Source organism: Scyliorhinus canicula, chromosome 4 (genome assembly GCF_902713615.1).
Source record: "Scyliorhinus canicula chromosome 4, sScyCan1.1, whole genome shotgun sequence".
Taxonomy (NCBI): domain Eukaryota; kingdom Metazoa; phylum Chordata; class Chondrichthyes; order Carcharhiniformes; family Scyliorhinidae; genus Scyliorhinus; species Scyliorhinus canicula.
In genome coordinates, this window is record NC_052149.1 from 219090855 (window position 1) to 219117763 (window position 26909).

The 26909-nt window shown below is 41.7% G+C and overlaps 1 protein-coding gene across 3 annotated transcripts in view; it reads left to right on the forward strand.

The window, feature by feature from the left end:
- Positions 1-26598, forward strand: part of lars1b (leucyl-tRNA synthetase 1b) — a 60372-nt gene extending 33774 nt beyond the window's left edge. For 2 of the 3 annotated variants that reach the window (XM_038796081.1, XM_038796082.1), the window contains 13 exons: positions 3552-3764; positions 4061-4118; positions 4258-4321; positions 6653-6836; positions 9094-9184; positions 9290-9430; positions 10732-10872; positions 13243-13353; positions 17672-17782; positions 18713-18817; positions 20142-20237; positions 22546-22678; positions 26227-26598. In XM_038796081.1, coding sequence (XP_038652009.1) covers positions 3552-3764; positions 4061-4118; positions 4258-4321; positions 6653-6836; positions 9094-9184; positions 9290-9430; positions 10732-10872; positions 13243-13353; positions 17672-17782; positions 18713-18817; positions 20142-20237; positions 22546-22678; positions 26227-26432 — 1654 coding nt within the window. In that variant the 3' untranslated portion in view covers positions 26433-26598. Of the gene's footprint in view, positions 1-3551; positions 3765-4060; positions 4119-4257; positions 4322-6652; positions 6837-9093; positions 9185-9289; positions 9431-10731; positions 10873-13219; positions 13354-17671; positions 17783-18712; positions 18818-20141; positions 20238-22545; positions 22679-26226 lie in introns of those variants that run through there. The other variant, XR_005460498.1, reaches the window with a different exon arrangement.
- Positions 26599-26909: the final 311 nt, after the last annotated feature.

The following is a 26909-nucleotide window of genomic DNA, read 5'->3' on the forward strand; positions in this document are numbered from 1 at the left end:
ACCAACCTTCTGTATCCTTCTATACCCCTTCTGTTCATGTGCCTATCCTGATAAACCTTAAAGGTCACTAACATATCTGCCTCAACCACTTCACTTGGCAGTGCATTCCAGGCCACCACCATCCTCTGTGAAAAAACAAAAAAACTTTCCCGCACATCTCCACTGAACCTATCCCCCCTCACCTTGAACTTGTACCCCTTGTAATTGTCATTTCCAACCTGGGAAAAAACGTCCAACTGTTCACCCTATCTACCCCCTCATAATTTTATAACGTTCTATTAGGTGCCCCTCAGCCTCCGTCTTTCTAGGGAGAGCAATCCCAGTTTATTCAATCTCTCCTCCTAGCTAACAAGGGAGTGAAAGGTTATAGGGGGTAGGCAGGAATATGGGGTTGGAGTTATGGTCTTAGTCAGATCGACCAGATCACACGCATACTGCGAGATAATAGCTACCCTGATCAGATTTCACGCTGTATATCTCACAAACACACGAACAGGCCTAAGATCAGTATCACTTTTGGCCCTGAAAAATGGCCAGTCTACCTCTGATTACCCTGGAAGTGGATGATACCTCAAAGGTTTGAGCAACAGGTGAAGCTGGCTGTTTCACACTGCTACTGTGCATGAGCAACACGAGTGGCATTTGCTATTAACAGGTTTCTGTTATCAAGCCAAAAAAACGCTGTGCCAGTCACACAACTGAGTGATGCATTTGTATGAATTTCAGTGCCAATGTGAAGCTAGTTAGATAAGCCATACGTTGAAAAGACTGAGGATCATAATCCATACATCAAAAGACTACCAATCATCAAACAGAATGTCCCTTCCATTGTATGCAACAGGCAAGATACATGGCCCTCCCCAACCATCCTGTGCTTGCTAAACCCAAACGCAATGTCCAGAATTAAATTTTCACGATTCAACAACGTTTGCTAAATAATTCTCAGTCTGCATAAGAATTACGATGACAACCAATTTTTTTTGTCTTTTTTAAAATAAATTTAGAGTACCCAATTCTTTTTTTTTCCAAATTAAGGAGCAATTTAGCGTGGCCAATCCACCTAGTCTGCACATCTTTGGGTTGTGGAGGTGAGACCCATGCAAACATGGGGAGCATATGCAAACTTTCGACAACCAATTTAAGATTGTCAGTCGAGCTCACAGTGTTGTGCATTTGAACATACTGAAAGCTACATATATTAGTACACCGGGTCCTATTTGTATGCACACAGAAAGAACATGTACACACAATGCACCTGTTTCAGCTAAACAAAACAAATGGCAGACATTTGCTGGTCCATTCCTCAGGGCAATGCCTTGACCAATCAGTTGGTCAAGTTTAAATTTCAAACAATACTTGGCAGTTCATTGTCAGTCACCACAAATTGGTACATTCTCAATGGCAATGCCTCTACCAATCACAGTCCAATTGAAAACCAACCTGCACTCTTTTCTCATACAGCATACATTTGTTGCCTTCCTTGGATTTGTATTCTTGCCGAAATGTGTCTCATTTTTAGTTGTTACTTTACTGGACTAGTAATACAGAGGTCTGTCTGGGCTATGCCTTGCAATTCATGACTATGAAACAATGCGATTGCCATAAAAAATAATCTGGTTCAGTATGTTCTGTCGGGAATGAAACCTGCTGTCATTGCCTGCTGTGGCCTATGTGTGGCTCCAGACCAATAGTGACATGGTTGACTCTAAGGGCCTTTTGAAATGATCAAGTCAGCCATTCGGTTGTATTCAGTAAGGTGGCCTATTACCAGCACCTTTAGACTTTAAATACTAGCCTTGTTGGCAACACTCAATCCTGAAAATGGATGGGGAAAAAATATGAATCTGTGTTTTTCAAACTATTTTTCCGGGGACCCATTTTTACCAGCCAGCCGGCCATCGGGACCCATGCCGGCCGATATTCGTGACTCATGCTGGTCCACTTACGCAACCCACGCTGCCCAAACTTTGTGACCCACCATTTTAATCCAACAGGTGAGCCTGCTTGGTCCTCATGATCTCACGTGTTTTGTCATTCAATGTTACGTTTCAGCGTGGTTATTCATCCAAGCTCCTGGAGCTCACACCAACGCTGCTTTGTCCTGTTGTGGATTTTCCTGAACAGCTCACACCACCACTACTTTATCCTGTTGTGGAGTCTCTTGAACCACTCACTCCAGCAGGTTTAGTTCCGAGATCATAGCCTGTTTGTGTCTCTGGCCCTCTCTTTCTGAGTACAAAACAATCCATTTAAAATTTTACAGTCCTGTTGCTTATTTGCTGCTGACAAAATGGAGGACTCGCAATCGCACCCAGAGCATGTGAAGTCCGTGTTCGATGTTTTCAGGCAGGAAGACATATTGAATTTTTTTTTTTAATCTTCTGAGTCTGGCGCTGACGTCAGGAGGAGGCGGTGCTTCTCGCTGGGCTCTGGGCATGTGCACTGATGAGCGGGCACGTATGCGCAGTGGGCTCGAATTTTTTAAACTGGTTGCGGCCGTCATTTTTTAAGCTGCTTGCAGCTGGCGTTTCTAAGCTGGCTGCTGCGCCGTTGCGCATTAATTCCTATGACCAGGAACCCGCAACGGATAGCCACGCAATCCTCCGCCCACGACCCACCCATGGGTCGCGACTCTGACTTTATAAATGTCTGTGACAGATCATTGTCAATAACACAAGGCTACCCTTTCATATTTACCAAACTAAACTCACACTGCAGTAATTTTTTAAAGAGAGACTCTATTCCTATATTTCTGGGCCCACCCACTCTTATTGCCAATTAAATTTTTGCAGTTTAATAGCTAAAGCAAAATGTTTTCAATCACGTACTTGAGCCACTTAGTGCCCCAGAGTACAAGAAACTGTAGCTAATAAATCAGGTTTGTTCTCTGAAGATCAGTCTGTTGGGGATTAAATGCAGTGGCTATTGGATTTTCATCCTTGGGCAACAAGGGTTGAAAAACATTCCAGTTTTGGGCTCCTTACTTAAGGAAGGATATGCGTTTGTACAGGGAGTGCAACGAAGGTTCACCAGACTGGCAGGCTTGTCCTGATGGGAGAGATTAAAGAGACTGGTCCTGTATTCTCTAGAGTTTAGGAGAATGAGAAGCGTTATCGTTGAGACATACAATATTCTCACAGGGCTCAACAAGGTAGATAGATGCAGGCAAGATGTTTTCCTGACCTGGAGTGGGGGGGGGGGGGGGGACAGGGACAGTGTCAAAATAAGAAGGTCATTTAAGACTGAGGTGAAGAGGAATTTCTTCACTTGGAGGTTCGTAACTCTTTGGAATTGTCTATCCCGGAGGGCTGTGGAGACTCAGTCATTGAGTATGTTTAAGACTGTGATCAATAGATTTCAAGACATCGAAAGAATATGTGTGGTGTTGAGGTAGAAAATCAGCAATGATCAAAATGAATGTGGAGCCTAACCCTAACTCCTGCTCCTATTTCCTATGTTCCTATTTTATAAAATGTCATCATTACAAGCTCCTTCAACAATACTAGATTTCTGCTAGCATTGGTCTATGTTTGCTTTTATTATTCCCTCAGACCGGAACAGATGACCAAAGAAGTCTGGGATTATGTGTTTTTGAAGGGCGCTCCATTTCCAGTGACTCAGATTCCTAAACCAAATCTAGAACAATTGAAAAAGGAATTTCAGTACTGGTATCCAGTGGATTTGCGAGTCTCTGGAAAAGACTTGGTTCCAAACCACCTCTCCTACTACTTATATAACCATATAGCCATGTGGCCTAATGACAGGTAAGATCACACAATTCAGTAAAAAGATTTCCTGATAAAATAAGCGATATTGGCAGACCATGCTTAACTTTGCTTGCAGAGAAGGCTGCACGTTTTCTATGTGTCTTTCAATATTTTTTTTCCTGAACCACAATTTCCTGGTGTAGAGGTTAATTCGTGGAAATGCTGTCAGCTTCCTGACTAAAGAAACTGTGTGTGCAGAAAGGAGGAACAAATTTGCAGAAACTACGTGTAGTTGAGGGAAGACTATTCTAATATGATTTTATGTACAACTAACTTTTTTTTTTAAATTGTAGTTTAAAATGGCCTCAAGCTGTAAGAGCAAATGGACACTTGCTACTGAATTCGGAAAAGGTACAATATAATTTATGCTACATTAAAGCACAATTTAAGAATTGCATGACTACCAGCGAATTAATATATTTGAATATTAATATATTTCACTTTAGAATATTTCTCGAATAACTTCTGCTATTTTTTCTCTTTCCATTAGATGTCTAAATCCACAGGGAATTTCCTCACTCTGTCTGAAGCTGTGGAAAAATTCTCTGCAGATGGTAAGAATCTCCCTCCCTCCTGCCCACCCCCACCAGCCTGTCCTGTCTCTCCATACCCAGCCCCCATTTCCTGTGAGTTTAGTTCATTAAAATTAGCAGGTTCTCTAGAGAAGGCACAGACATTTGAGCAGTATTGGCATTACAGAATACTGACTTACATCGGGTTGCATAGTGCGTCATGAGTGCAGTTACCATTGTTACTTATTTGTGGACCAGTCAAGTGCCACTATTAGTGTGAGAGTATTTTTGTAAAATGATGCATTATTGTAGCGTTATTAATTGATTAATTCCTAAAATTAATTCCCTGTTAATACAGTCTGAATATTGCAAGAGCATATAAGGAGGTTCGTAGAATGACAAGATAAGTGATTGTTGCAAATCAATGCATGGTAATAATTTTGAGGGGGGTGCAGAACAGTGAATGGATGTACACTCTAAATCGTAACTGCAACAGATTTTTAACAGGTTTGCAGCATTGCAGGGGCACAGATCTTTAATCGTGGGAATGTAAATAGAAAAATCTATAATAAAGATCCTTCTGAGCTGTTACAAGGGAATGCTTCAGTGTTGTTGGGAATCTTTCATATGAGACTGACGCCAAGCTTTACTTACCCGAACAGAATGTTAAAAAAATTCATCGACTTTTTTTGAAGAAGATGTTTTCTGCACCATCTCCTGGAATGTATTTATCCCTCAGCCAACCCCAATAAAGCAGTTAACCTGGTCATTTTCTCATGATTGTGTGACCTCACTGCGGACAATGGTTCTTGCATATTACAGCAGTAAATACGCTGAATTGCATTTTAAGATCTCCTGAGGTTGTGAAAGGTACTATACAAATGCAAGTTTTTCTTTCAAACTGCAGTTTGGGATTTTATATGAAGGAACATCAAAAACAAAATTTTTGAATAAGCACAAAGCATTCGTTAGGCCATTTTTTGGAAAATGATATGCAGTTTGGGGAATCCCATAAAGGGAAGATTATTAGAACTACAAAAAAGAGCATGGATGGTGATTCAATGAATCATACAGCTCAGCTATGCATTTCAGTGTTGGCTGTTTAAAGAGCAATTATGGTGGTGCAGTGGTTAGCACTGGGATTACGGCGTTGAGGACCCGGTTTTGAATCCCGGCCCTGGGTCACTGTCCATGTGGAGTTTGCACATTCATCCCGTGTCTGCGCGGGTTTCACCCCCAAGACCCAAAGATGTGCAGGTTAGGTGGATTGGCCACGCTAAATTGTCCCTTAATTGGAAAATAAATAATTGGGTACTCTAAATTTATTTTTAAAAATAACAAGAGCAATTATAATTAGTCCTCATTCTTTCCTGGTAGTTCTGCAGATTTCTCCTTTTCAAGTATACCCTATCCCTTTTGAAAGTTACTGTTGAATTTTTACCCACCACCTTTTCAGGTAGTATACTTGAAATCATCAGAATTTGCTGCATAATTGTTTTTCTTGCAATTAATCTTTTCTTTGATTACCAACTCTCCCTCTTTACTCTATTAAATCCTGGATAGAATTACAATGAGAATTAGGGCTCACAGGTACAAAGAAATTGGTGGTTTCTGTCATTGCAATGGGGGGAGGTGGGAATCTGATACGTTTTTAAGATTTGGAAATGTTTTGAGGAGAAGTCGCAAAAGATTGTTTTGACAGATCAGTAACCAGAGGCATGTCACTAGAGGAATGAAAGAGTTTTTTTCTTCCCAATAGAACAGCAACAAAATGCCACAATTATTAATATTTTGTTGTGCCAAATAAATAAATAGTGCTACTGGTCTATTCACAGGTTCTGCTATTGCTGGTACAATTTACTGAATAATTTCAACCTTAAAACATACATTTGCATAAGTTAAGTTATTCATATTCAAAAAGAGCAAGGACCATGCATCTTGAGTTACTTGATTTAAACACCATTTGCAAGTTGTGTGGCTGGTTGAATTGACTCTTGTTCTCTTCCTGATGTTCACCTTGATCCAAGTGCTAGCAGATGTGCAAGTGTATATTATTTAATGTGACTTTTCACCCCCTCTCATTGTCTCATCCCTCCATTTGGCATTGAGTTTAGAGACTGGGGGTCTGCTGTGTGGGTAATTGTGAGCAAGGATGTGTGTCTTATCACTCTGGTGCCGAGAGGTATAATCTTAATTTAAATAAAGGAGACCAGATATGTTTGATTTGTTATAAATTATATGAAAATTGTATATGTCTATGTTTTAGTTCTGTTAGGCAGTGACAGATGATTATTTGTGACTCCCAGTCAGTTTGGATAATTGTTCATAAGCTCAACCATCTCCTTTACTCCTTTGGCATAATTTTGTTCCCAGGAATGCGCCTTACTCTTGCTGATGCTGGTGACACAGTGGAGGATGCTAACTTTGTAGAAACCATGGCTGACGCAGGTATCCTGAGGCTCTACACTTGGGTGGAATGGGTGAAGGAAATGATTGCAAATCGTGAGAGCCTTCGGAGTGGACCTGCCAACACCTTCAATGATAGAGTCTTTGCCAGGTACGGAATGGCCTTTGTGTTTGATGATGTCCCTATTAACTACTTGCCACATTCCTTGAAATATATTGGTAATGGTGAATTATTCTGCAAAAGCATTTGCTAAAATTAACATTGTTTCAAGACGGGGTACAATTCTTCAATCTTGCTGCATCATACTTGGTGTATTAATTCATGAAAGAGAGCACGATAGCACAGAAGTTGCACCGTTGCTTCACAAACACAGGGATCCGGCTTCGATTCCCACCTTGCGTGACTGTCTGGAGTTTGCACTTTTTCCCGTGTCTGCATGGGTTTCCTCCGGGTGCTCCCGTTTCCTCCGACAGTCCAAAGATGAGCGAGTTAGCTGGATTGGTCACAGTAAATTGTCCTATAGTGTCCAAAGGTTTGGTGGGGTTGCTGGGTTATGGGGATAGGGGCCTGGGTTGGGCGCTCTTTCAGGGGCCCGTGTAGACTCTGTGGGCTGAATGGCCTCCTACACTGTGAATTCTATGATTCTGCGATATCTGATGCAGTGTGGTATGTAGTATACAAACATACATGACAGTAGCTTTTGGACATCCCTGAACGTTGAATGTGATAAATAATTATGTTTTTGCTTGTAGTTTTGATTGGCCACAATAAAAACTTAAATGAAAAGAAGTTGTGATCAAATTATACAATGGTTTGGTCTGTCCTAGTCTCCAAGGTACAGGAGACATAGTCAAGCTCTGGAGTCACTGCAGAGAAGAGATGAAAGCTGATTCCTGGTGGTCGAAGTTTGGATTATGCAAAACTACTGGAGAAACCTGGGCTGCAAAATTCTGCAGAGCAGCACTGCTAGTTTCACCCTACCTGAGCTGGCAAATAAAAAAAATGGGCAAATAACTACTCCTGGTGTGGAGAGTGTTGATCACCATGTATGAAAGAGAGTGCAGGAATCCCATGCACAGGAAGCCTGCAAAGTGGGTAGATTGTGACATCTGTCAGCATCTAATGCTGATTTGGTACACCCCTTGCTGTTTCGGATCTCACATGTCATATGAACACCCTCTCTTCAACATTTACAGCTGGACATTGTAAAGATCGGCAATAGAAATCTTTCACTCATGCTATTTTAAATGGAATTCCATTGGTGATGTGTTTTTGACTTTGTTTTGCTGCTGCAGAGTCCGTGGAAGTACTGTGGACTTTGTTGTTGGTGAAGTTGAAGAGGTTCTTTCAGACAGTGAATTGTTTCTGATCTTTGGAAGGATTGGTGTTGGTTTGAGAAACCTCTGAGCTGAAAGTTTTCCCCCAGTAATGGAGGCTATAATTGGAGCTCCCTTTGGGAATAGTATGTGATGGAGATAGAGCAGAGGCAGCAGGGTGGAGAAGCTGTTCCCAAAGGCCTCTCATGAGAAGGTTCTACCCACATAAGGTCTGCAGAGAGCATTTCTACCTCCACCTGAACCAGGAGTAGTGTTTGCAATGGCTGTGTTTTACCAAGGACGAGCTTAGAGGACTGTCACCTCCACAAATTAGACCGGCAGCTGTAGATAGGGCACGGCAATGTTGATGCTGTAGCTGTCTATCAAAGACATTGTAGCCCTCCGTTTCTGTGCCAGGATCCTTTCTGACTAGAGCTGCTAACATTTCAATTTGCTGCTTAGCTGTATCTGGGAGACAAGGAAGATCTTTATGTAGAGAGAAGAGGAGTGAGTTGTCCAAAGACTTTGCCACGGTAGCCGGCTTCCCAACAGTGCAGGGAGCCATCAGCTGCACAAATGTGGCTCTGAGGACACCACATCTCAGCGGACTACAACTGCGTAGGATATCCACTCCTTGAATGTGCATGATGTACAACTATACTGACTGGTATGGTGATGAATTCTCGCTATCCTATTATTAGTCACAATGATTTCATCCTGCGCAAGTTCGCCATTCCGGTCATCTTTTGAGCTACCATTTCAAATCAAAAAGAGTACTAAGAATATGAAATACAATTCAAGGCAGTGTAGTGGAGGTGAAAACCTTGAAACCATTCAGGAAATAATTAGATCTTGAACTAGGAGGGGTTCAAGAGTGGCTAGGTGGATAACGTAAAATAGGTTAAACGGTGATGGGAGAAGACTTTTTGACAATTTTTCCACCTCCATACTTTAACCGTAATGACTCTCCACAACTATTATTGAAGAGTGTGCTCAGTCTGCAATTGCTTACTTTTTGATAATTTGTGGAATCCCGAGAGTGTCCTTCCAGGCATCTGTGCTAAGCTAGCTGTTTCAATTTATCGTTCCAGTGAGATGAATGCTGGAATTCTGAAGACAGAACAGCATTATGAGAGAATGATGTTCAAGGAAGCTTTGAAGACAGGTTTCTTTGAATTTCAGGTATGTTCAAGCACTGAAAATAAATAATTCATCCTGTCTGGGCTTTTTGTTCCATTTTAATTTAAGCCAGAGCTTTGAGTGATGATTTTGCAATTTGTGTTCCAGGCAGCGAAGGACAAGTACCGTGAAGTTGCTGTGGAAGGAATGCAGCAGGACCTGGTCTTCCAGTTCATCGAGAATCAGACTCTGCTGCTGGCTCCAATATGCCCCCACCTTTGCGAGCACATCTGGACACTGCTAGGAAAGGTGCTGTCACTCAAATAATGTTCTTAAATAATTAACATAATATACTTGAGATCGAAACACTTGTACAACTAGACAGTACATTGCTTCAATCTTGCTGCATCATACTTGGTGTAACACTGAACATCCAGATAAAACTGAATCCTATGAGGAAGATGGTAATGTTTGATGTAATTGAGCTTTAAAATAAACTGATCATTTCTTAAACAGTAAAGTTATTCCTGATGTGCCCAACTGTTTCTTTTGACCAATCCCGCTAATTCACAGTCAGTCAGTTCCGATAGCGGATCCAACAGGTGCTTTTGACAGCACTCTTCATTAGCCAGGAGGATCAGTAAGCCCCTCAAAAAACCTTTTGCTGATTGTTGCCACACTTGACTTAACTTCGTCCCCCAGTTCTGCAGGCCCAAGCCTTCTGCCCACCAGTCTGTCTCAGGATCCATGTCTTCCATTTGCTGGTCCGATCCAGCAAGACCGTGGCTTTTCTGGACTTCCACCACCTGTGTAGACATGCCTCTCCACTCCTCCTCCACATCGCTGTAAATATCAGAACCGTTCTCTTTTGACTAAATGAATCCCTAGATCACTGTATGCCGAACTGGATCTCAAAAATAAATCGTGAAACTCGCCCATTCACTGGTTTCTTCATAGACAAGGGAATTTTTCTGGATCCTTTGAAAGTTATGATCAGATGAAAAGAAGAGTGAGGGGCTCGGTTCATCTTAATTTGTATCAGCAAATTTAAGTTTTGAAAATAGTATCTTTATAACTTTGTTTTTAAGGATCTGAACGAAAATGTAATAGGACATCATTAACTTATTTCATAGTAATTGTAAATCGAATGCATAGCAAGGTCCCTCAAACAGGACTGAGATTTAAATTATTGGTGGTGGTGTTACATTAAGGGATGAATGTTGGCCAGGACACCAGTGGATATAGTGTGATGACACATTTTATGTCCACTTGAAAGAGCAGACAAGGCCTTGGTTTTAACTTCTCATTCAAAAGGTGTGGAGTAAGACTTGAACCTACAACCTTCTGACCCAAAGGTGCGGATGCTACAATGTAGGCAAGTGGCTTGCTTGGGCACCCCAGCTTATGTGCAGATATATCTACAAGTAAGGGGGCTTTATTTTTAAATGGAAAATGTAATAAAAATTTACAGATGTTTTATTTCACTGAAATTTGGTTTGGAAAGTCATGTCCTCGATTACATTGCTTCAGAGAATTAATACGTGCCTAACGTCTGCTCATATGGCTTGTGTTCAGGATTTAATTTGAATCCCATATTTAACTTTTTTCAGACTGACTCACTGATGAAAGCAAGATGGCCAGTAGCTGGACCTGTGGATGAAATCCTGATTCGTTCATCTCAGTATCTAATGGAGACTGCTCATGACGTTCGACTCCGTGGCAAGAATTACATGATTCCAGGAAAAGGAAAAGTAGGAATAATTTATATCAATAATTATCGTTTCTTTTAAAGTAAAACTCTGGATTCACATACAAAACACACAACTTTTTTTTGCTTGATCTCTTCCAAAGCAACAATTCTGAAACACAGAATGAGCAGATAAACCTGGCTACCAAATTGCTACCAATACTGTTTACTGAACTTGCTGCTCATTGAAGAAGAATGGCTTGGGTGATAATTTCTTTCCTCCCTTGCTGTGTACAATTTGCTGCTATCTGCTTTCACAGTGTTGGAGTTATTAATCTTGTGTTAAGAACGGCAGGCGTAGATCTGTCCAACCGATTCATAAGTATGTATGATAGAATTACGTACTGTGCTGCTTTGACAACACCTGGCCTTTTCAGCACAGGCTTGGAGGGCCATGCTGTACTTTTCCTTCTTTGTTCACTCTTGAACTTTCTCCCAAATGTCATTCATTGAGGCTTGTTCGGGCTTATCCTATCATCTGATCATCTTTTAAGAATATCTGGTGAAATAGTTAATGAGAAAAGCTGCTTGATGTTTGTCAGTGAAGCTGTTTTCTAGTCAGTTATGCTGGGCAAATGGATGTAACTGATCAGGAATATGAACAGAGATGGCTTTGGACAGATCTCTTATTTTGTGTTCCTATTAATTTACAAGGCACTGATTTATGGTTTTCAGAGTTGTAGAATTTTATCCCAAAAACTCTGGTAAAATTCTGAAACATCAATAGAAACAGATTCTGACTACTTAGTTCCTAAAAAGCAGATAAAATTGGTGTTATTTCCCTTGTGTGGTTTAAACAACCCATTATAAACCATTATATCCTGCAATTTACCTTGTGCAATCCCGCAGGAGACCTGTTAGCGCCTAAAATATATTAGAAGCCCTTGTAAAAACCACTGACATTTACACTCCCATTTGCACCCTGCTTTAGTGTTGCTACTTCCTTTAATTTGATCCACTCGTGAATCTCGTTCCAGCCACAGGATCATAGGCAGTGGGATCTTCTCCATCACCCCAATACCAAGCTCTGAACTCGAGGTCACTATAGCACCAAGGGTTGTGGTTGGTCAGACATTAGCAGCTGCATGAGAACTAATCTAATACTATCCAACTAATGGCTGATGAGAAGCCTGATTGGAAAATCTTCAATGCATTATTCCGATATGGGCCCTGTAGTTGCATAGCAGATCTAGTGGCGTAGCCACATGATTACCTGTGTTGGTGCATCAATGTAGTCGGATTGGTAGGAGATGTCATTGTTCCCACTCTCACCTGTGACTAAAGGAATTGCTGAGTGGAGCCAAGGTGATTCCTACAAGAGACTGATGAAAAATCGGTGAAGCAATTTGCTGCGTGTGCCCGTTTCAGTCAGTTGAGGTGGTAGGGAAATATGACACACTGGAAGCAGGATTCGTAGAATCATAGAATCCCTATAGTGCAGAAGGAGTCTGCAGCAATCCTCTGAACGAGCACCCTACTCGACCCACTCCCCGCCCCATCCCCGTAACACCACATTTAGCATGGCCAATCCACCTAATCAGCACACCTTTGGACTGTGGGAGGAAACCGGAGCATCCGGAGGAAACCCATGTGGGCAGGGGAAGAAAAACGTACAAACTTCACACAGTCTCCCAAGGTCAGAATTGCATCTGGGTGCCTGGTGCTGTGAGGCAGCAGGGCTAACCACTGTGCTTTCATATTCTGTTATTTGAGGAAAGTCATTTTAAGTAATTAGGTCAACCTACTGTAGCATTTTACATTCTATTTCACGTGGAAACTTGACTTTGTTTCCTTCCTAGCATAATTTGTGGTGAAAGATTTGCACAAGTAATAACAGAGCAAACTTCAGCACCTGCATATCTGCAGCTGTAGTTTAATAGTTCTAATACCATCCAAAACCACAAGCAAAATGTAAGAAATTCATCAGCCTCTCCTTCACAAAATTAGATGACAAAGTTGAATTCCACTGATCTCTTGCACTTTTTTTTAATGAAGTTCCTGAATTGATACATTCTATTTTGAGCTATATTGAACACATCTGACCATGTGCATTATACAGGTTGAGGATCCCTTATCCGAAATGCTTGGGGCCGTGTATGTATTGGTTTTCGGACTTCGGTATATAATGAGCATGTGCAGCATGCACTGGGAACTGCGCATTGCCCGGGACTCGTGGCGTCACGGCGGCACTCAAAAAAGTTCCGATTTCGGATAAGGGATGCTCAACCTGTATCTTTGATTCCTGATGGTGTTGAAGGGGTATTGGTGATTTTTGAACCTGCTGATGGTAAGAATGTATTTGGGTGAATGTGCTATGGGATGTGCCTGATTCTGCACATTTTGTACCTAAGATCTGTGAAATAATCCATTGCAGAAAGGAGATGCAAAGCCAACACAGAAGCCTTCTCACTGCAATATCTATGTGGCAAAGAACTATCCACCATGGCAACACACTACACTTCTGTTGCTTCGTGAGCACTATGAGGCAAGTTTTGACATTTCCTGATACAAGTTTTAATAGCATTTAATGTTGATCTTTTCAGAATCCTCACACAGCACACAAACCATTCCTTTAGTTTTGTGTACTCTTGCTTTCATAATTAATGCCCCCCCCGTTAGTATTGTTTGAAATATCTAAATTATGTTTTAAATAACCTACTGGTAATGTCTAAATGTCTCATTTTCCCCTCTTCTTCTGCCCGAAGTTTGTGAAATTTGTGTTTATCCCCTTTTTGCAGAGAGCTGTACAGCTGGTTGGATGCTGATCAGTAAACGTTGAATGTAATATATGGCTAGAATGTTATTGACAGCCAGCGCCTAAAGTTAGACGATTGTGTTCTCTGATCCTCCAGTGGTGAATTAACACTACAGTTTTCTGGGGAAGTAATTAGAGTATGCTGTAGTGAACATACTGGTAGATCAGGAGCTGCATGGTTAATAGTACATAATTAATTTTGCTTGTTGAATTCTGCAAAGATCTTAATTCATTTTATTGATTGGGGGCATGGTAGCACAGTGGTTAGCACCGTTGCTTCACAGCTCTAGGGTCCCAGGTTCGATTCCCAGCTTGGGTCATTGTCTGTGTGGAGTTTGCATGTTCTCCCCGTGTCTGCATGGGTTTCCTCCAGGTGCTCCGGTTTCCTCCCACAGTCCAAAGATGTGCAGGTTAGGTGGATTGGCCATGATAAATTGCCCTTAGTGTCCAAAAATGGTTGGGATGGGTGGGGTTATGGGGGTAGAGTAGGGATGTGGGCTTAAGTAGGTTGCTGTTTCCAAGGGCTGGTGCAGACTCGATTGGCCGAATGGCTTCCTGCTCTGTAAATTCTATGGTTTATATTTGGAAGAAAATTACTTAATTATGAACAAAAATGCATATTGGCATGCAGGCAAAGATTGCTAATAAAATAAAAACATTTCTTTAACTCTCACACTAGCAGATACCTTTGGCTGGAGGCAGTAGTTATTATAACATTTTTTTTACTTCTGATTGACCTGAAAAACAGAGCAGCAAAACATGACCCAAAGAGGCAATTTCAGTGTTTCAATGAATACCCTAGCCTTTTTAATTACAGTTAGGGTTAGTGTGAGAAGTATAAATAACTTTAACATGCACATTACATTCAACCTTTAAAAATGTGGGTTTATCAAGAAAATGGTTCAGATAACAATTGTATTATAATGCCATAAACCAATGTTGTCTCTTAACTGTGTTCCTGTACAATCGGCTCATGAGCCTTTCTGTAAGGGTATATGTGCAGCATTCAACAATAACTTGCTCGCTGATGCTCAGTTTGTGTTATTCGAGGGCTCTCTGTCTATGACCTCATTGCAGTCTGGGTCCAAATGTAGGCAAAGTGCGGCATTTTATAGGGTGAGGCGAGAATGACCACCCTCGCCATTAATGCAGCATTTGACCGAGTTTGAAGTCAGTAATAATCAAGGGAAAATATCCGCTGATTGGAGTCGCACCAAGCACAAAGGAAGATGATGGTACATTTTGGCAGTCAATCCTCTCAGTTCTGGTACATCACTGAAGGAGTTCCTCAATGTAGTGACCTATGACCAACCATTTTAAGATGCTTCATCAATGAGCTTCCATCATAAAGTCAGAATTTGGGATATTTGCTGCTGATTGCGATGTTCATTCAAGACTCTCCAGATCCTGAAGCTGTCCATATCTGCATGCCGCAGGTTCAGGTTTTGGCTGATGAGTAGCAATTAACATTCGGGGCACACAAGTGCCAGGCAATAATCATCTCTAACAAGAGAAAATCTAACCACGTCCCCTTGACATTCAACCACATTACCATTACTGCCCTGCTATCAACATCCTGGGGGTTACCATTGCCCAGAAACTGAACAGGACCAGCCATATAAATACTGTGGCACCAACAGCAGGTCAGAGACAGGGAATTATTCAGGGTGTAACACATCTGCTGACTCTCCAAAACTAACACCTACAAGGCACATGTCAGGAGTGTGATGCAATACTCCCCACTCCAACAACACTCGAGAAGCTCAGCAGCATTCAGGACAATACACACTGCTTGATTGGCAACTCATCCACCCATCATCCTTAAATATTCACTCCCTGCACTACCAATGCACAGTGGCAGCATTGTGCGCCACATACAAGATGCACTGTAGCAATTCGCCAATGCTCCATTGACACCATTCAAACCTCCGACCTCTACCACCTAAAAGAATAAGGGCAGCAGTTGCATGAGAATTCTACCACCCCTAAGTGCCCCTTAAGGACACACACAATCCTGACTTGGAACTTCCCTCTGCTCCTCCACTGTTGCTGAGTGAGTGCAACTCCTGGAACTCCCGAACACAACTGTAGGTGTGCCTATACCACATGGACTACAGCAGTTCAAGAAGGTGGCTCACCATCGCCTTTTCAGAGGCCACTGGGGATGGGCAATAAATGCTGGCCTAGCACACAAGGATTACTTTGACATGCTATATAAAACACTACAAGTTAAACTACACCTAACAACTACAATAACCTATACTTAACCAGAGCAACCGGCTCTATGCGGATGAACAAGGCCTTTGTCTGGATCTTGCGTGGCTGGGTGGAAGAAGTGGCTCTGTTTCTGCTGGGCTCATCTGTCTAGTAGCGATCGTTGGTCTTGAACTTGTCTGTCTGGTCGTTATGCCGCACTTGGGTTGGCATAGGCCGGATCCTAGAGAGACCGAACACATGGCTGTGTCTCTTTTTATCCCTCTGGGATTTTGCGCTCTTTGAGGCAGCCCTTAGCTTTGGACCCAATAATTCGACAGGCTTCATTCACTGCCTTCGATTTTGGCTAATAAAGGGGCGGGTGCCTTGATGGCTAGACGTGTCCTGAGCGGTCATTGACCGTGGCTGTTTGGGTTTTGTTAGCAAAGGGTGTGGCGCCGGTTAGTCTGCATCTGTATCGGTTACCTGAGTACAGTCCTTTTGTTCTGGGCAAATGGACCATTAGAATGCAAACGAGCGGGGGTTTCAATCACTTCTAGCTATCTGGGTTGCAAATACACACACAAGCTCTGAGTGTGTCTGAGTCCTGGGTTGGCCATAATTTCCATGGTCCTTTGCAGGCAGCCATATGAGATGGCTACAAAACTAAAATAATTTCTCAGTTTGGGTACTATTTACTAGATTTTGTGGTTAAGAATCTGCAAGGGCTGTTGCCAGAAAATATTATTTATTGTGTACGTTTTGATGAAGCATTTTGGGGGTTTCGTAAAATTTTTCTTTAAAATGTTCTTTTTATCCCATTCTTAAAGTTACGAAGCCAGTGTGGAGAGTGGACAGGGCAAACCCTTACTCCATCTCATTGCTTGCTCCAAAAACCAATTCAAATTCACAAGAGAGACATACAAGATCCAAGCTGACAAGAAAAGGCATTTCACCTCATTTTGGGCTCGACCTTAGCCAAAAAGTTGAGAAACAATGTAAAATTTTTCTAATAGTGTACCCATTATGTGTTTAAGTTTTATCGTTTAGCGAACATTTAATTCTTCATATTCACAAGTTATGTGTAATGCTTTGTATATATGTAGATAACTAAAGGGTTAATTATTACATCTCAGTGTAACACAACCACTAGAGGGCACCACTGGATCCCACTATAAATAAGAACACCCAGAGGATCTTGGTCTCTCTCTTTTCCAACCAGGAGTGACTAGACAGTAGAGTGTATGACAGATAGATCAGAGCATAGTTTAGCACGTGTAGTTTGAATTATTTAATAATTTAATATAAATTACTTGATTACTAGTTATAGTTCTGTGGAGTGTCCAAACTCAATATTAATCAATTGTTACTCATAAATAGTTTGCTTTAAGTTGAAGACTTGTGGTTTCTTCAGAATCACACCATCAGACCATTCTGGTAAGAAGCAAAGAGTAACGAGATATATTACCAAAAGAGTAATATAACAACGTGCTTTTGTGTTCAGTAGCTTTCCCTCCTCTTTACAATGCAAAAAAAGCCTATGATCAAACGAAACTGATTTCAATCTGAGTTCTGGCTAGTTCAGCATTAACATCAACTGTAGTCGTAACAGCATGCCTCATTGCAAAGTGAGATTCACATCATTTGATGTGGTAGCATTGATGTGAGCACTGATATTTTCACAGTAGCATCTCACTGATTTAATAATTAAATGTTTGTCTTTTTTTATGAATTCAATAGGTTTCAGAACAGAGGCTCCACAAATAATGAGCTGTACTTCTGAGTATTTCAGATATTCTCTGCTTTGAAAGTGTTTGCAAAAGCTTTGACTCTACTGTAAATGGTTACATTTTAGAAAAATGGTGATCAGCTGCCAGACAATAAAATCATCGCTAGTGAACTGAAAGACCTGCCCGAGCTGAAGAAGTATATGAAGAAAGTCATGCCATTTGTTGCTATGATCAAGGTAAATGCCTCAATAATCCTAGGTGAATGCACGTTTTAAATTGATTCTTCTGTCTCTAACCTTCTCTTTCCCTGCAAGCATTGAGAACTCTTATATTCCTCCTAAATTGGCCTCTTCTTCATCTAGAAAACCCCATGCTTCACCATTAACAAGTTTGCCTTCACTCACCTCGGCTCAAACCTCTGGATTTCCATGTCCAAACCACTGCCTCTCCATTTCCCTCACCTTACATAGGACCACTAATAGAGCCCATCTCTTTAACTAAACTTTCGGTCAGCCCTCCTAATTACCTTCCTTTTATCTTGGTGTCATTGTTTTTTCTGATTATGCTTCTGTGAAGATCCATGTACCATTTTGCTAATAGGCTATATAAATGCATTGTTATGTGCAAGTACCTGATAATTGTCCAGCTTAATTTTTTTTTAAAATCTACCATCCTTAAATTCTTGGATTTCAATTTTCCCTTGTGATATTGTTTGATTACAACATCTTCATAGAATCCCTTATAGAAGAAAACACTGAATGCTGCTAATCTAAAATAAAACAGAAAATGTTGGAAATGTATGTCGGATCAATCGGCATCTGAAAGAGAAAATAGGCTAACATTTTGAGTGGGATCCTTGACGGAAACGCTAATAATTTGGGTGGTAGTGAAGGGACTTTGCACAGGGTAATTTAGTTATAGTCTTTGGCGTAATTTGAACCAGAAGTTTGGCACTGATATTTCTTTTATTACAGTGTGGGATTGGGTTTCCAATTTTCTTTCGGGGGAAAGGGCACAGTCTCACTTTAATATTGGCTAGCCATGGAGTACTATAGATACTTCAAACCACGTTTGAGCCACCAACTCCTTTGTCTAGGCCAGGAGCAGCAGTTACCGCCTCAATATTGCGACTCGTGATGATGCAATGTTTGGTTTTTTTGAAATAGGAAAACCTGGAGAAAAATGGGCCTCGAGTTCTTGATCTGGAGCTGGAGTTTGATGAACGTAATGTCTTGATGGAAAACATTGTCTATTTAACAAACACATTAGAGGCAAGTACCAGTGAAAGAATTGATGTGGATCACAAAAATCAATAAGTGTCCATGTTCTGTTTGCTTCAAAAGAAACAAATAAATAATAGCTCTTGTGATTGGTGCCCAAAATAACTTGCAGTGCAACTGCTACTGAGGTGTGCCCTCGTGCAATACAAGTACAATGAGGGAAGGTAGGTGCATGCTTTGTATAGTGCAGATACCTTCTGGCAGTTTGGCATGGTGACATTGTACCTTTGTTAAATGGAAATATATTTGCCGGCTGCTGATATTGCATTCCCAGTTTTACAGAGAAATTACTAATTTGAAAGGAAATGCTTCTCATCTTGATTTGAGAGCAGCTATTTACTGCAATTTATGCCAGCAGGTGAAATTCATATATGGAAATAACAAGCAGTAACACAAAGGCTTTTTTCACTGCAAGTTTTCATTTAATAGGCTATATAATTAGTAATGAAATACTAACGGTAACTATGCTAAATTATCGTGAGCAGACTGAAATTAAATATTATCAGTAGATGGCTAAGGGCTATGGGGAAGAAATTCTGACCAAGAGGGGTTGTAACTGTTTCCAGTAGTAAGAGGGTCAATTCCCAGAGGATACAGATTTAATGTGATTGGCAAAAGAAGCAAAGGTGACATGAGAAATATCAGGTTTGTTGCAGACTTGAATGCACTGCCTGAAAGTATCGGGGAAGCAATTCAGCAGTCACATTCAAAAATACGATGAACACTTGAAGGGAAAATAAATTGCAGGGCTATGGAGAAAGAGCAGGGTTGTGGAATGAATTGGCTAGTTCTACCAAAGAGCCATCACGATTGATTCGATGTACGATTTTGAGAAGATGTGGAGGGGGTGAGAATTCCCAACTGAGAGTTTGGGAAGGAAGAGTTATGGGTCTGGAGATGGGATTAAGGTGGAAGTTAATTTGCTGAAAGGGGAAGTGTATCCCTGGCATATGTCGTGACTTTCTATTCCAAACATTGTGTGTCCACACTGGCATTTCTCAATTTAAACTGCTACCCTGAACTTGTGGATTCCCTGAAAAGATTGAGTTCTGGATTTTGTGTTCGCTCACAAGAGTCACAATGAATGTTTGGGTCCCGCTAAATAGACTGGAGTTTTCCTTTAACTGCAGTAATGTAACATGCCCAGGAAAGTTTGATACATATTGCTTCTGCTGCTCTAGTTGACATACGCTGGAATTGCTGGAATATAATGCTATGAAGCTACAAAGATCCTTTCTCTTTGTCATCTAAATTGAGTCTGGAGAAAAATGGAAACTGTAGTTTATGAAATCTTCCCTCTATCTTCCTGCCATAGCTGGACCACATTGATGTCTTGTTTGCAACAGAGGCAGATGATAAAATCCGAGAAGAGTGCTGTCCAGGAAAGCCTTTCTGTGCATTTAGAACAGAGGTAAGAGAGCAATCTATATTTTTGGATTTTTGTCTTTTTAGGGGGCAGGCCACAACTGGATATTGTAACATTTTAAGGTATGGAATGCATCATTGGATCTTGTATCAGGGCAGAAATGGAACCCTAATTGGAGGTCTTAACAGGTCACTGACATATTCAAGAAACAGAGTGAATGTCAGTTCTTGGGCAGTGGTTTCCCAGTGCAGCTGGGGTGCAGTGTTGACTCAGAGAAGCTGAAGTGTTTTTCTGCTCAGTACAGCTAGGTAGCTAGAAACATGCAGGTTATTAGATGCTGAGGTACAGCCTGGTCATCCCAATAAGACACAGTCTTGAGAGAAGAGATTTAACAGCTGGGAGGTGAGCAGTTGGAGTCCTGTTGCAAGAAAGTGGTTTCAAGAAGGAGATAGATTAGCACAGTGGTCAGCACTGTTGCTTCACAGCGGCAGGGTCCCAGGTCCGATTCCCGCTTGGGTTATTGTCTGTACTGAGTCTGCGTGGGTTTCTTCCGGCTGTTCTGGTTTCCTCCCACAAGTCCCGAAAGACGTGCTGTTAGGTGAATTGGATATTCTGAATTATCTCTCTGTGTACCTGAACAGACGCCGGAGTGTGGCGACGAGGGGATTTTCACAGTAACTTCATTGCAGTGTTAATGTAAGCTACATGTCACGGTAATAAAGATTATTATTCTATTTTGGGTTTCAAGAAGGACTTAGATATATTTCTGATAAAAACAGGTTAAAGGGATAGGGGCAACAGTTGGGGTGGTGGATTTGATACCAGGAAGAGATCAGCCATGATATGACTGAATAACGGAGCAGGCTCAAAGGGCTGAATTGCCTACCTCTGCTCCTAATCCCTATGTTCCTATTCTTAACAAGTCACCGTATGCCGAAGAAGAAGGCCTTCACTAAGGGTGAAGATGCTGTCAAAGGGAAATCAGTGGGTAGGTTTCTGAAAGTGAGAAGCTGAGACCCCTCTTGAGGCAGACCGAATTTGAAGGATCTTTGTGACTCACAATGATCACTGATGCCTGGGTGGGTTATTGAGAAGATTTGTGGGATCTGTCTTGATGAATGAGTTGTTTGTGTTGTGTTTGACCACAGTTTGCCTGTTAATTCATGTTTAACATGCAGAATTAATGAGAAGTAGAGTATAAATTAGATAGTATTGACTGTTTGCTTTGTTGATTCTTGTATCACAAAAGTTCTTCTGTTTATTTAAAAACATGGAATCTTGTGGCTTTATTCTCTTTGTAAGTAAATGGGATTTCAAATTTTGTCTACCGTTTAAAAAAAAAAGTAACTCTCTCCTAGCCGAATCGTAACAAATCTAGGGGTGGCGTCCGGGACAGGAGTCTGCACGTTCTCCCCGTGTCTGCATGGGTTTCCTCCAGGTATTCCGGCTTCCTCCCACAAGTCCTGAAAGATGTGCTTGTTAGTTGAATTGGACATTCTGAATTCTCCTTCTGTGTACCCGAACAGGCGCTGGAGTGTGGCGACTGGGCATTTTCACAGAAACTTCATTGCAGTGTTAATGTAAGCCTATTTGTGGCACGAATAAAGATTATTATTAGCGATACCAAGAGCTGAGGTTAAATATGATCCTGTGCAACCGTTTCTCATGCTCAATATTGTAGTCTTTTCACTGTCCTTTGAAAGTTTTCCAAACTAGCTTGATAGATGCAAGCTAAATTCTCCTCTCCGGAATCTCCATTTCAAAACACAAGACCCTTCCCCCGACCCCCCTCCATCTCCCTGCAATACATTTTTTTAGTTGACAATATAGGAAGGTAAGTTACTGTATTCTTTAAATGAACTCTCAGATTTAACTTTACTTTGGGAGAATTGCGTGTTCTTGGCACCCTTTGCTATGATTTGAGAATGAGACATCCCTGAAAAAGGAGGGGCGACACAGTGGTTAGCACTGCTGCCTCACGGCGCCGAGGTTCCAGGTTCACTGTCTGTGTGGAGTTTGCACATCCTCCCCGTGTCTGCGTGGGTTTCGCCCCCATAATCCAAAGATGTACAGGATAGGCGAATTGGCCACGCTAAATTGCCCCTTAATTGGAAAAAATGAATTGCGTACTCTAAATTTAAAAAAGAAATCCCTGAAAAAGGAAGTGAGTTGGCCATGAAATTGTTATGCAGCCATTTGATACAGTGGATTGGCAGACCAATGAAGCCTCAGTGTCTTCTGTCCACTGCTATTGCATTTGGGTTTCTGGTGATTCTTCTTGGAGAGACCCTACAAATGGATTTGGACGTGTACAGCTTTGTTTTTGGAATCCAATTCTTGTTCTTGTCCACAGCCCAGTGTGCCCCTGTTCTTGGTGAACCCCCAGCCAGCAAATGGACATTTCTCTACAAGGATCGACATCAGACAGGGTGATAAAAAGGACACTGTAATTCGAAGACTCATGAAGATTGACCGTGGTATTAAAGGTATGACTGAGTTTAATCATGATGTCATTTCTCAACCAAATCATTAATTAACCTTTTTTCCCTTGCTCATTGGGTGTAGGGAGATGATGGATTGAACATGCTACATCCTTTGGCATATACAAAATCAAAATACTGCAGGTGGTGGAAATCTGAAATAAAATGCTAGAAATACTCAGCAGGTCAGGAGACAGCTGTGGAGATAAACAGAGTTAATGTTTTAGGTTAATGTTAATGCTTCAACAGACACTTTTAAAATCTCCCAGTGTTCTCCCTCTACCTGGACCCCACCCTCTGACCTCCGACCTACCTTTGATTTGTTTTCAGTGAAAACTCGGGGTATGACATTGGCCATTGCAAATTCTCTGCTCCTTTCACTCATTCTAACCTGCCTCCCTCTGAACTTGCTGCTCTCTGTTCTCTCACATCCAACCCTGATTTTTTATTGACCTGCTGGCAAGGGTGGTGCTGTTGTTGTCTGGCGTACCAACCTCTACCTCGCAGACACTGAACCCCAACTCTCAGACACTTCCTCCTACCTAATCTAGACTATGATCCCACCACTGAACATCAAGTCATTGTTTCCAGGACCGTCACTGGCCTAATTTCCTCTGGAGATTTTCCCTTCACAGCCTTCAACCTCAGAGTCCCCGAACCCCGCACATCCAGCTTCTACCGACTTGCCAAAACCCAAAAACAGTATTCCGTTGTAGACCCATCATTTTAACCTGTTCCCACCCCACTGCACTTGCTTCTCCCTACCTTGTCTCTTTTCTCTCCCTTTGTCCAGTCTCTTCCCACCTACATTTGTGATTCTTCTTGCACCTTACTTCATTTCAGCAATTCCCAGTTTCCCCTCCGTAACTACCTATTTTTCACGTTTTGGTGGTCCAGTTCCTCTACACATCCCAATAGTATGGTCTAAGGTCTCTCCACATCTCCAATGATCAGAGGTCCAATCAATTTCATCTTCAATTGCCCTCCTCCACCTGGCTGTACACGTTCTCTTTTTGAACATATTCTCATTCAACTTGTCTCACTTCCTCGAAATAAAAGAGGTGATTGTGGGCATCTGCATTGCTCCTAATTATGCCTGTCTTTGTATGTATGTGGCACATTCCTTGTTCCAGGCCTCCTTCCACAATTCTTTTTCATGCTCGCCTTGATTTCTCTGACCGCATTTCCAGTAATAGACTGTCTACCAATATTTGTTACAAGTCTATCGACTTCCACAGCTACCTCAATTACACTCCCTCACATCCGACCTCCTGTATGGACTCCATTCTATTCTCCCAGTTTCTCCGTCTCCATTGCATCTGTTCCAATGATGCTACTTTCTACAATAGTGCTTCCAACATTTATTCCTTTTTCCTCAGCCGAGGAGTCCGCTCCACTGCAGCTGACAGTACTCGCAACCCATTTCCCACCCTTCTTACCTCACCGTTTCCGCTCCCTCCAGAACCATGATTTTCCCTGTCCTCATTTTCCATCAATAGCCTATCTGTTCAAAGGATCATCCTCTGCCATTTCTGCCAATCACAGCATGACAGCACCACCAAATGCATCTTCCCTTCCGTGACATCCTGGCCCACATCTCTATCACCCCCAATACCTCAATCTCTTCCCAAAGCCTGCAGTCAGAGATGGTTTAGTACCTGCCCTTTTACCTCGGATCAACATCTCGGTCCAAGGCCCCAAACACTCCTTCCAGGTGAAGCAGCAATTTGTTTGCACTTGGAATACCTACAGTGCAGAAGGAGGCCATTTGGCCCACCAAATCTGTACCAACCCTCTGAAAGAACACTCTTTCTATGCCCCTGTCCCCACCCTATAAACCAGTAACTCCACCTAACCTTTTGGACACCAAGGGTCAATTTAGCATTGCCAATCCACCTAACCTGCACATCTTTGGATTTCTTTCAATTTGGTGTGCTGTATTCGCTGTCCAGTGTGATTTCCTCTACATTGGCGAGACCAAACGCAGACTAGGTGACAGCTTTGCGGAACACCTATACCCAGTCTGCAAGATTCCTGTTGCTTGCTATTTCAATTCACCATCTTGCTCTTGTGCTCACACTTCTATCCCCAGCCTGCTACAAGATTCCAGTGAAGCTCAACGCAAACTGGAGAAACAGCAGTTCACCTTCCAATTAGGTACCTCACATCCTTCTGGATTCAACAACTTCAGCAACTTCAGATCATAAAGTCTGTCTTTCATTTTGATTTTCTCCTCCTCCTCTCCTTCCCCCCCTCCACCCCCAGAATTTGCCAGCCTGTATCCTGTTATCATGTTTTTGCTTTCAGACAGCGCTGACCTGTTTCTGCTATTACCGTTTACCCGTTTGTCTTTATACTATCATTACCAATCCCTTTGTCTTGTGTTCCATGACATCTTTGTTATGTAATCTCTCCTGCCCCCCCCCCCCCCCCCAACCTATCCTAGATTTTCTATTTTGCTCCACCTCCTCCTTTTCCAACAACATTAAACCCATCACATTTCTGCCTCTCTCCAGTTCCAAAGAAGAGTTACATTGGACTCAGAACATTGACTCTGTTTCTCTCTCCACAGCTGCGGCCAGATTTTGGGTTTTTCTATTTTTATATCAGATTTCCAGCATCGGCAATATTCTACTTTTATTTTAATATTTCTGGTTGATGACCATTCATCAGAACTGTGGAAACAAAGGCTGTAGAGTGTCAAGTCCAATGATGAGATGTCATTCCCCGAGCTTAGGTTGAGCTTCATTGGAACACTAGCAGACCATGGACAGCAAGGTAGAGACTTCAAATCACAAGCACCAGGAAACTCTGACTCGTGCTTGTGGACTGAACAAAAGTGTTCCGCAATGTGGTCACCCAGTTCATGCTGCAGGAAAGGGTGGGGGTGTTGGATGCCTGAAGAGTGAGCCAGAATGTCACAGAAGGAATGGGTCCTTTGAACTACTGAAAGGAGACTGCAAGTGCTTGGTGATTTCATTATGTCGGAGGTGACAAAATTGGCTGGGGGTGATCCATTTAACATGGAAGCTGCTAATGTGGTGCTAAGGATAAAATGAACTCTCATTATTCTGGGTGGAGGGAGAAGGGACTTGAGCAGAAATGTATTAAATAGATCGGACACGGCGGACGTGCTGTGGATGCTGAAACTTTGAGTAAATTTAAGGAGGAGATCAACAGATTTTTAATTAGTAATGGGTTAAAGGATTATGGAGAGCAGGAAAGTAATGGCGGAGCAGACTCGAGGGGCTGAATTGTCTACTCCTGCTCCTAGTTCTTATGTTCTTATTACACAAAATAGTTTTAGTGCAATTCATTGCTCCCTGTGTGTTTTTATTATTATTTACTAACTAAGTACTAATCAGTATTAATTTGTTATTCAGTTGAATAAACTAACATTTCTCAAGCATGTGTTGGAGATATTTGAAAACCAGAAAAACGAGGGCAGCTTGAATGTTGCTTCTAAATCTATACAAAGTAGGTTCATGTTCCAAGTTTGTTCAATAAAATGTGAAATTTTAGATGTACAGTGATACATTTATCTTTGTTTGAAGATCTTACACAAGTGAAGCTCATGAGGTATGAAGACCCTGTACTGGGTCCACGACGGGTTCCAGTCCTTGGGAAGGAATCAGTGGATAAAGTGGCCATTTCTGAGAAGGCATCATTTCACCTAGACTTGACTTCAAAAAAGGTCCACCTGACTGACAATGGCTTGAAACTTGATGTGGGTGATACATTGATCTACCTGGTGCATTGATGCACAACAGAATAAACCCTTTGTTTTCACCTCAGTTGTCGACGTAAATATTTCTGTACTTATGTTGATCCTTTTGATGTCACCTTCATATTTCATTACAAACATTATATATTTTAATTTGTAGATGAATGAAAATGCTGGAATAAAGTGAAATAGATGACTGCAACAATGTTTTACTGACTTTTCTTTTCTGTGGTTCACCAGCAAAGTATTCTATCTGGAAGCTGATGGTCACAACTTGAGTCGATAAGTGGGGGAAAGAACAGGTTCAAAAAACTGCATGTGTGCATCTCTCGGAACTATCAGTAATGGCAGCAGAAATCAACCTTTTCCTGCCACTTAAGAAACTGCCTTTAGCAGCAACTTATAATAATCTAGCACTTTTAATGTTAAATGCATCACAGGAGCATTATAGGAAAAGGCATGACACTGAGCCACACGAGGAAGTATTAGGTGTGATGATCATCAAAAGCTGGT